The sequence below is a fragment of the Elephantulus edwardii genome, unplaced genomic scaffold, assembly GCF_000299155.1.
Source record: "Elephantulus edwardii isolate Elephantulus edwardi_28Jun2011 unplaced genomic scaffold, EleEdw1.0 scaffold00041, whole genome shotgun sequence".
NCBI classification, from domain to species: Eukaryota; Metazoa; Chordata; class Mammalia; order Macroscelidea; family Macroscelididae; genus Elephantulus; species Elephantulus edwardii.
Window position 1 is genome coordinate 3,124,978 of NW_006399791.1, and position 10,916 is coordinate 3,135,893.

Genomic DNA, 10,916 nt, shown 5'->3' on the forward strand with positions numbered 1-10,916 from the left:
GGCGTATTCTCTTAGCTACTTCCTGCTGAAAAGGGATGCTGTGGGTTTCAGGGTGGAGATCTTCTCGCACTACTCTAAAGGGCCCCTTTGGCAGTAGGAAACACATAGACTGTTAGGGAGTACTCCACAATTCTAAGCAAATCCTTTGCTTTATAAATATTTATAAAGTAAGCAATTGCTTTGAAAAGGCTTATGTGCATTATCACAAGTAATGATGCACATTGGGTATTATAGCTCTTTGGATTTTTAAGAAGCAGAGTTTTCTGAAAAATATTTCAATTAATAAGGAATAAGTTGAGCCACAAAAGATTAAGGGGAAAGCTGACCCAATAACTAGGAATACTTATTGAAAAGTATAAAACACTTTTTTCTTCTTGCTAAATTCTTTTTTTTTTTTTAACACATGCCTCACAAACAGCAAATCCCTAAAAAGTCAAGTATCCCAAACCTTGAAGTAAGACATCTCTGGGTGCATCCTTGCTGTTTGGTCTAGTGTTGGATTTTGGGAAAACATGTTTTTTATGTCCCTTGCGAAAGACAACTTGACTGTCTGGTCGTCTTTTCTCTGAAGTGGAAAAAAAAAAAAAGAAAGAAACAACAGTAAATTACCAATTAGAAATTATCTGATTCTTGTTGTCAGTTTAGCTAGTCTTTTTGTAAGCAATTACTACTAGGAAATGAGACCTTTCCAGTAGAACGTTCTGGTCTTGAATGGCCAGGCACATACAGGTTGGGGAAGTCTGTGTGGGAACGGAAGTGTTGAATATTAACGAAAGTTAGTAAGGGTTATGGACTGTAATAACACATGGCATCTCTCTATGTTTCCAGAGTTTAGAGCCTGTCTAATAGGATAAGTGAGAGGGATAGATGAAGTTTCGTCACCCATTACACTACGGAGCAATTCACCTCACTTACTTTGAGTAAATTGTCAGGAGAAACCATCCTTGGAGTGAGCTATCATGCTAAAGAAGGGACGGAGTTAGTGAGAGAGGGAAGACCCTCAGTGAAATGTATCCACACAGTGACTACGACAATGGTCTTGAGCAGGACCAGAAATCACAAGGCTGGTACAGGAGAAGGCAAGGTTCAGATTTGTCATTCATAAGGTTGTTATGAGTTCTAGTCTAACTGATGGCACCAAAAACAACAATAATGAGATGAGAGAAAAAAAAATATATATATATAATCATCAGTCAAAAGAGGCTGGAGAGTTGTTGTACCACCAACAGTGTATAAGAGTTCCTATCTCACCACATCTTCTCCAACATTTATTATTTGCTGTCCTGTTAAATTTTGTCACTGCTACTGGAGTGAGATAGATGGTATCTCACTGTGGTTTTGATTTGCATCTCCCTTACTGCCAGTCATTTGGAGCATTTCTTCACATGTCTGTTGATCATCTGAATATCTTCCTCTGTGAAAATTCTCTCCATGTCTTTCCTCCATTTTGTAATTGGGTTATCAGTCTCCTTTCTTGTGGAGACCATGTAGGATTCCGTAAACTTTCAATATGAGACCCTTGTCTGAGATGGTATTGCCAAATGTTTTTTTCCCAGTCACTAGCTGTTCTTTTCAATCTGTTGGAAAATGTTTTTGATGTGCACAGGTATGTAATCTTTAGAAGGTCCCATTCATTAATTTTATCCTCTCCAGATTGTGCATTTCTGGCTATATTTAGCAGTCTCTTATTACTATAGACTAGGCCATCTGAGATTGATCCCAGTTTGTCTCTGATGAACTTTGTTTTGGACTTTACTCCCAGGTCTCCGATCCACCTTGAGTTGATTTTTGTGTATGGTGTGAGAGATATGGATCCAACCACTCGAGAAGGCAGTTTGGTGCTTTCTTAAAAAGCTGAACACAGAAATTCCATATGACCTAACAATTCCACTGCTTGGAATATACCCCAAGAGAATGAGAACTGAGGCACAAATGAAGATTTGTATACCAGTGTTCATATTATTTATCATCACAAGAACATTGAAACAACCATCATCACAAGAACATGGAAACAACCCAAATGTCCAGCTAGAACTGAATGGATTGAGAAATTATGGTACATTCACAGGATGGAATACTACACAGCATGCAGGAGCAATGAATTTGTAAATTATGACCTAATTGAGAAGGACTGGAGGGCATTATGATAAGTGAACTAACTACGTCCCTAAAAAATATTATATAAGACCATTATTGTAGAATCAATAGGAGGATCCAAGGTGGGGAGGTTGGAAACAGAGGGGTGAGGATGAGTGGTGGCGCTTAATCACAGGGTCACACAATTTGATGGGTGGAGGCAGGTAGTGAAGGAAATGGGAAAGATTCAGTTTGAAGGACAATGTATTAAAACTTTATAAATAAACCAGTATTAAAAAGAGGCTGGAAAAAGCAGATTGGTCTGATATTTATGTGCTGTGCATTGGAGAGTTGGGCAGTGAACAGGGATGACAGAAAGAGAATTGATGCCTTTGAACTGTGGTGCTGGAGAAGAGTGTTGAATATACCACAGACTGCTAGAACAACAAATGGGTTTGTCCTGGAGCGGGTGAAACCAGAATGCTCCTTGGAGTCAAGGATTCTGAAGCTTCGTCTGACATACTTTGGGCATGTTGCAAGGAGGGACTGGTCCTTGGACAGGGACAACTTGTTTGGGAGAGTGGAGGGACAGAGAAGGAGAGGAAGAACCTCGATGAGATGGACTGATTTTGAGTGGAGTGGTGGAAATGAGTGTGTTTGAGACGGCGAGGTTGGCACAGGATAGAACGGCATTTAGGGCTCTTGTGCATAGGGTCGCTATGAGTTGCAAGTGACTCAACGGCACATAACAACAACAACGACAACAACTAATAGTAATTTTGAGCAATTTTTTCCCCATCTCTTTGTTGACCATGTGACTTTCTTCTTTGGTGATGTGTCTGTTTATATCATCTGTCCATTCTGTGATTGGGTTGTTTGCCTTTTTCTTGTTGAGATGCAAGAGTAGCCTACGAATTTTAGATATAAGTCCCTAATCAGAGATGCCATTGTCAAATATCTTCTCCTAGTCTGTGGGCTTCCTTTTTGTCCTATTGGGGAAGTTTTTTGATGTGCATAAGGCCTCATCCATCACTTTTCTCATCTCCTTGTCACAGAGGTTTTTTATTATGTTTAGAAATCTATTCATGCCATAAATTACGGCTACCAGAATTTTTCCTAGTTTTTCTTCTGATGAACTTCATAGTCTTTGGCTTTACTCATAAGTCCCTTATCCACCTTGATCTGGTTTTTGTGTATGGTGTGAGGTGAAGGTATTGCTTCAGTTTTCTTCAGATGTTTTCCCAATTTTTGAACACTATTTGTTAAAGAGGCTGTTATTATTTTGTACCATTGTTGAAGATCAGGTATAAGTGTTGATTTGAAGGAACTTCTTAAGCAAGAGAGAGATATCCAGAGCAAAACTGAGAATACCATGAAGATTCACAAGTAGCGATGGAGAGAAGTCAGACACAGGACTAGGGATGCTCAGATGGCATGGGAAGTAGTCAAGAATCAAACAAGTTTTGGCCTAGCTACTCTGTTGAAGCACTTCTGTTCTGAGATCTTCCAAGATCACAGAGACACATTGGAAAGTGTCACGTGGAAAGAGTGATAGACTGTGCCTTTCTGATCAGTACTGACAGCCAGCTCATGAGGGGTCATTTGTAGAACACTGAAAGATGAGACTATATATTTGGGCACTAGTCTAGGAATCCTGGTGACTCATGGTTAAATGCTAGGATCCTAATGGAAAGGTTAGTGGTTCAAAACCGTGGAGCTGCTATGTGTGAGAAAGACCTTGGTGATCATCTCCTGTAAAGATAATACCCTATATAACTCTACGCAGGGTCACGTGGTGTTGCAATGACCAGACGCCTGACTCAATGACATTCAACAGTAACAGAAAGTGCAAACTTTCTATGAGCGTTGGGTTTGCTCATTTATATAATGGGACTGAAAACTATTACCAGAAAAGCTGTGCTACATAAAAAGCAAAAGCATTAATGACCATCAAGACTCTCTGAGTATGACAATGATTCCATCTCCCTGTCCTGGCACTTCTAATCTTTGCATGTCTCTGGGCTCCTCTAACTGTCAAGAAAGAAAACATAAAGTTTATGATGATCTTTTGATTCAGTCGGGAACTCTCTAATGCCATGCAGGACTTTCAAGCTTTCAATCTGGTGTTCATGAGGTTGCTATGACTTATAGTCAACTTGGTAGACAGAACCTGGCAACAACAATTCTGCTAATGAATCTGTTTAATTAACTCATGAAACACTTCTGTAATACCCTAGTAAGTGCTAGGAACACAGAGCAATAAATGCTCCTTTGACCTCCGTCTGATTGATTTCTGTGACTAACTTTGCATTGGCTCTTCTGGTAGCAAAGAAAATGTCACTTATTGAGTCTTAAAACTCCAGCAACTTAAAGCCCATGCTTTGGTAAGAGTTTGAAGAGTTATAGGTATTATCCCAATCAGATAAGGAAAGCCAGCCTACTATCCTGGACCAGGAGACACATAGTAATGACCTTTTCCAAGTAGTGACCTGACACGCAGGTGTTTTAAGACTCAATAAATTGCTTCGTATTGAGCACTTACTATGCTATTTGCACTATATTTATTATTCCTCAGTGTTGCAAAGGAAACTTCAGGCATAATTTCTACCATCGAAGGGGCCAAAGTTTAAGTGAGAATGTAGAAACCAATGAAGAATCAGAGTAATATGTGTCAGCAATTATTCAGGTACCATAGGGTGAGTCCAGGAAAAGGAGAAGTCAAGGGAAATCAGCAAAGGATTTAGTAGTGAGAAGTGATTCAATTGGTTCTACAATACAGGAGGAACTGAGACAATGGTAAGACAGGCAGGGAAGGACTTATTCCTTCCCATGGGAGAGCTGTACGTCTAGAAACTCCAAAGAGGGAAAATGTATGATGGTTTGTGTGTATGGATTGAGTTTCTCTATGCGAATGTTAGGAGTCAAACAAATGTAGTTAAGGATGACATAAGAAGAATTGGTGCCGTTGAGTTGTGGTGTTGAGGAAGAGTACTGAATATTCCATGGACTGACAAAAACCATATGTCTTGGAGGAAGTTCAGCCAGAGACACAAGAATAGTAAGGCATCAGATCACATGCAGTGGGTCTACTGTTAGAAGGGGCTAGTCTTTGGAAAAAGATCATGCTTAGAAAAGTGGGGGGTCAGCAAAAGAGAGGAAGATCCTCAATGAGATCAATTGACACAAAAGGTTCAAGTGTGTCAGAGATGATGCTAGGTTTTTAGGTGCTTTTGGGTTGAGTATGACTCATAGCAATCCTATGAATAACAGATCTGAACCCTGTTCTATCCTGTGCCGTTCTGATACTTCCTGACACATTAAAGCCCATTGTGGCAGTATGTCCATCTGGTTGAGGGTCTTCCTCTCCTTCACTGACCCTCTACCTTTCTAAGCATCATGTCCCTCTCCAAGGAATAGCTCTCCCTTAGCAACATGCCCGCAGAATGTAAGGCAAAGCCTCATCATCTTTGCCTCTAAAGAGAACTCTGGCCGCACCCTCTATAGGACATATTTGTTTGTTCTTTTGGCTGCCCATGGGATGTTCAGTGCTCTTCTCTAACACCACAGCTCAGAGGCATCAATTCTTCTGTCATCCTGATTCATGCTGATGAGGATGGCACAAGATAGGACAGTTTGGATCTACTGCTCATAGGGCTACTATGAGTCATACTCAACTCAGTGGCACCTAACACCAACAACAGAGGAAAAATGTTTCGAAAGGCATCTGAAAATATGGGCAGAGCAGTTTATGTCCCAGGGTAGGTTTTTTGCAGAAGAGTAATATTGAGAAAGTGCAAACTTCTTAGTTAAGAAAGAGCAGAATTATTCTAAGAAAGTGTTAGCATTTAGAATTATTATCAATGCATATTTGCACGTGGCAGTGGTCCATTATCTAAAACCAGCACATTAATTTCTGATTCCAGAATGAAACAAGTAAACACACAAAACAAGAAAAATGTGCTCTCTTTTGTACATGTTGTAGGAAAGACTTGAGAAGAAGCTGGAACTTGCCACTCACCCAGCAAGTGAAGTACGGAGGCTGCCATGGCCTTTCCAAGAGCATTGGTGGCTGTGCAGACGTAGGTTCCTTCACTTTCAAGGGAAACATTCTGCAACAACAGGGATCCATTGAAAAGCAAGGGAACATTGTCATTCAGAGATCTTCCTCTCTTCAACCAAGTTACATTGGGCTGAGGGACACCTTGGGAGCAAAAACAAATATGACACAGGCAATGCCTTTAAGAACTAGGCTACAGAACCATGTGACAAAAGCCATTTAGTATTTTGACTGTTATTGTTAAGTGCTGTCAAGTCAACCACAACTCATAGTGATCCTATGAACAACAGCTCTGAATGTTACCCAATATATAGCCAACTTCACCATCTCTTACACACTGTCCCCATTGCCACAGTCACTGAGTCAATCCATCTCATCCAAGATCTTCCTCTCCTGTGCTGACCTTTCCTCATTCCAAGCATTTTTAAGCCAAATACTACAATATAAACTGGTTGTTGTTGTTATGTGCTGTTGAATTGCTTATGACTCATAGAAACTCTATACACAATCACTTTAAACCCTGTATTCTCCTGAGTCAATCTCATTGTCTCTGGCACACCTACCCCCATTACCCAGGTACTGAGTCAATTCATCTCATCCAGGCTCTTCCTCTCCTGTGCTGACCATTCATCTTTCTGAGCATGATGTCCTTCTCCAAGGACTGGTCCCTCCTGGCAACATGCCTAAAGTATGTGAGCTGGAGCTTCAAAAACCTAGCTTCCATGGAGCAACCTTATTTCACCCTGCTCAGGACAAACCTGTTTGTTCTCTTGGCAGTCTATGATAGGTTCTATTCTCTAGGACCACAACTCAGCAAATATGTTTCTCACAAAATTAGGGAAAATGGCTGTTTCTGTCTCTACAGCTCTTCTGGGATAGGTTGGGATCCTGTTAAAGCAAAGGGCTGTGTTTTCCTGAGAACCTGGTGGGTTTATGTTTCCACATTATGGAATAGGGATCATGGACCAAGATTGCTCTATATTAAATTTGGGAGAGAAATAGTGTCGTTGATGACAGAATGGATGGAAAAGCATGTGAGGCTGGGTACTCAGCATGGAAGGAGATAAAGAAATTGTCCAGGGTAGGTTACCACACAGAAATCTTTGGAAAACAAAGATATGTAGTATGACACTTTAAGCTGTTCATTGTGCATATGCAATTAAATGTTCTTTCTTCAGAAATAATATGAAATCTTCAGGGTAATATGTATTGTGTAGTAGTACTTTGGGAAAAGATAATATGCCCAAAACGTATGAGGCCAAGTATTTATCTCTAAAACAACAAGGACCTTACATCAGATTCAACCGTGAAAGAAATCTTTCCCCTGCAGTTGCTTTAATTCATCCTTAATTCACACTTCCAGCCTCCTCTGGTGGCCTAGTGGTAAGAAGCTATGCTGTGATCTTGATGGCACACGGTTCAAATCAACCAGGTGCTCCGCAGGAGAAAGGCATGACAATGTTTTCCTGTGAGATTAACTACCTCTGAAAACCTGCTGGAGGGTCAATCAGTTATGGGTCTGTTCCGACTTTATGGCACACAACAACAGCGACAGACTGTGTAAGGAGTATGCTGTCAACCCACAGGCAAGGGATAGAATCCACTAGCTGGTCCTCCAGAGGAGAAAGAAAGATGGGCAATATATTCCCATGTGATTTACAGCCTCAGAAAACTGCTGGAGGTTCAGTTATTAATTGGTTTCAATTTGACAGCATAGAACAACAACAATTGCATAGGGAGTTCTGGTGGCTTAGTGGTAAGGAGTTGCGCTGCTAATCCAGAGGCAGGCAGTTGGAATCCACCAGCTGCTCTGTGTGAGAAAGATGGAGAATCTTCTCCTGTGATATTTACATGCTCTGAAAATCCACTGTGTGGTCAGGTATAAGTCAATCCCAATTCAACAACACATTACAACAACATGAAGCTCAGTAAGAACAAATTTTTGTTTGTTAAAGTAATTTATTTGTAATAGTTCTGTTATAGTATCACTAGATGACTAAGATTCAGTTACTGTGGGTAAAAAAAAAAATCTACTGGTTGACATCAGACAAGAATGATATTTTTATTCCTGCCTCTCTCTTGGCTGCTTGAGGAATCCTGTTAATACAGTGACTAAAATTCAACTGTACGACCTAGCTATTTCACTACTAGTAATATACCGCAAGGAAATTAGAACTGAGACACAGAGATTTGTACATCAATGTTCGCAGCAGCATTATTCACCATTGCAAGAACATGGAAAACAACCCAAATGTCCAGCCACAACTAAATGGATTGAGAAACTGTGGTACATTCACACAATGGACTACTATGCAGCACTCAGGAGCAATGATTTTGAAAAAATATTACGTAACTTGGGAGAGGCTGGTGAGCTTTATGCTGAGTGAACTAACACAGTCTCATAAGAACAAATACTGCATAAGACCATTACTGTAAAAATAGAAGAATAACTAGTATAGCACATATGGGAACTCAAGGTGGGGAAAGGGTGAGAGAAGAGGGGTGAGGATGGGTAGGGTGAAACCACAGGGTTACACAGTTCGGTGGGTGGAGGGAGGGGGATAAGGAAAGGGGAAGGATCTGGGCAAAAAGACAGGGTAATGATGGGCAAGGTCCAATGGTGATTAATTTTATAAAACGGTGCATAAGAATGATTGTCGGAAACACAATATGAAAGAATAGTATGAAACACAATATATACAAACTTTGTAAGCAAACCAATTAAAAAACAAAACCAAAAACCCCCCTCTCACTGTTAGCTAAGAGGCTGGTAGTTGGAACCTCCTCACAACTCTGAAGAAGGAAGGTGTGACAGTCTGTTTCTGTAAACTGGACAGCAGCAGGCATTGGGTTTGTTTGGAGTTTTGTCTGTGGTGGGGTTTTTATTGTTGTTCTCATTTTTCTGCTTTAATTTTGCTTTTCTACATTTTATTTTGGGGCACAGCACAGATTCGTTCTGAAAACATGTTTGTTTTGTTTGTTTGTTCCCCCCCCCAGTGACTGCTGTTCTTTATGCATTTACTGAGTATAAGTTCAATTTTTGCTGTGGCAGTAGCATCGCCTTAAAGTTCTGACTGATTCGGATCTCTGATGAGCAGAAAATCCTTGTGGCCCCTAGCAGTTCATACTTGGCATCTCTTTCATGTACTTTGGTATTTTTCAAATGGTAATGTTAGAAAGGGTAGGTCAAACATCTTTATTTTCGGCCCAAAGACCCCAGAATTGAAATTGCAGCTTCCTGAACATCTCAGGCCATTTTGCTCAGAAATGTCAAAAGTGAAGTTGAGGGATTATATGAAATTATCTGTTGAGATCCCTTTCAGCTCTGAGATGCACATGATATTTATCCTTTCATTCACTTAACCACTCTTTTATATATTTATCCAACCCAGATATATTATGTGTCTTCAAGGACCAGCACTCCTTCATAGCATTATCAGTGCATTAATCTCGACTCTCTCCAGTAGACCAGGAGCCTGTCATTCCTGGCACGGTGAAGGCACTAGATGAATATTTCTGAAGGCATGAAAGAAAACATGGAAGGCATCTACAAGAAGAAAATATTATTATATCCCACAGATAAATCAATATGACTCTTTGGCTGCCCCTAGCAACGTTTTCTTTCAAACATCAAAAGAACGAGAATGCTTAAACTATGGTAGAAGAGAAAATAAAAGATCATAAATACAGGTTATTATTTTCAATGAATGTTAATTTAAAGAAAGATTGTACAAGTTTAAATTAAGTCCCCTTAAATATTGTGAGAAGAGTGAAAATAGTTCCAGAAGGTCTTTCACTCAGTTCATTAGCCCCAACAACATAAAAACACTGGGTAAAGAATAATAATGGTTATTTATTAATGAAGAACTAAATAATTCTCCACTAAATAATTCTTACTTAAAGACTAAAAAAGCAGAAAACAGTAAAATACCCAGGTATACCAGAAAATACTAGAAAGATGCTTACCTACATTTTATTGATTATGGAAAGGCCTCTGTGGATTGTAACAAATATACTTGTAACAAAGATGACTTGGGGGAAAATGAGAATCCAAGAACACTTAATTGTGCTCATGTAGAACCTGTACATAGACCAAGAACCAGTCATTTGAACAAAACAAAGGGACATTTTATGGTTGAAATCAGAAAAGAACTGTGTCAGGGTTGTATCATTTCACCATACTTATTCAACTGGGATGATATAAAATAATCCAAGATTTTAAACTATATGGAAAAAGAAGGCTTATCAGGATTGGAAGAAGACTCACTAACAACTCTGCTTATTGAAAATGAAGAGGACTTGAAATACTTGCTGATAGACACGAAAGACTACTACAATCCTTTGGATTATTGTTGTTGTTTATGTGTTGTTGAGTCATTGATGACTCACGGGGACCATATGAATAATGGCTCTGAATCTTACCCTATCCTGAGTCAAACTCACCATTTCCAACAAACTTGACTCAATTGCTACACTGTGCCATTTAAATTTTTTTAAATTAAATCGTTTTATTAATGGTTTTTAAATGCAACATACTTTGTTTACAGCATATTCTTTCCATTTATTTTCCCCCATTCATTCATTGTTGCACATTTTCCTCCCTGCCCACCACTCCCCAGTTAGTTTTTCTCTTTGAAGAAAAGAAAAAAATCCTTCATTGTTACACATTTCCCCCCTCCCTGAGTCCACAGTCCACTTTAATATGTATTTCTTTTTCTGTAATCTTGTCATGAAAATAATACCTAATCCTGTCATTTTGCCAAGGGTTTTCTTCCTTCCCATT

General features: G+C 39.6%; 1 protein-coding gene across 1 annotated transcript in view; it reads right to left on the reverse strand.

Annotated features, from left to right (window-relative positions):
• Positions 1–10,916, reverse strand: part of ADAMTSL3 (ADAMTS-like 3) — a 313,622-nt gene that overhangs the window by 36,729 nt on the left and 265,977 nt on the right. The window contains exons 19-20 of the mRNA XM_006885199.1: positions 6,095–6,277; positions 449–565 (exon numbers count right to left, since the gene is read on the reverse strand). Coding sequence (XP_006885261.1) covers positions 449–565; positions 6,095–6,277 — 300 coding nt within the window. The remainder of the gene's footprint in view (positions 1–448; positions 566–6,094; positions 6,278–10,916) is intronic.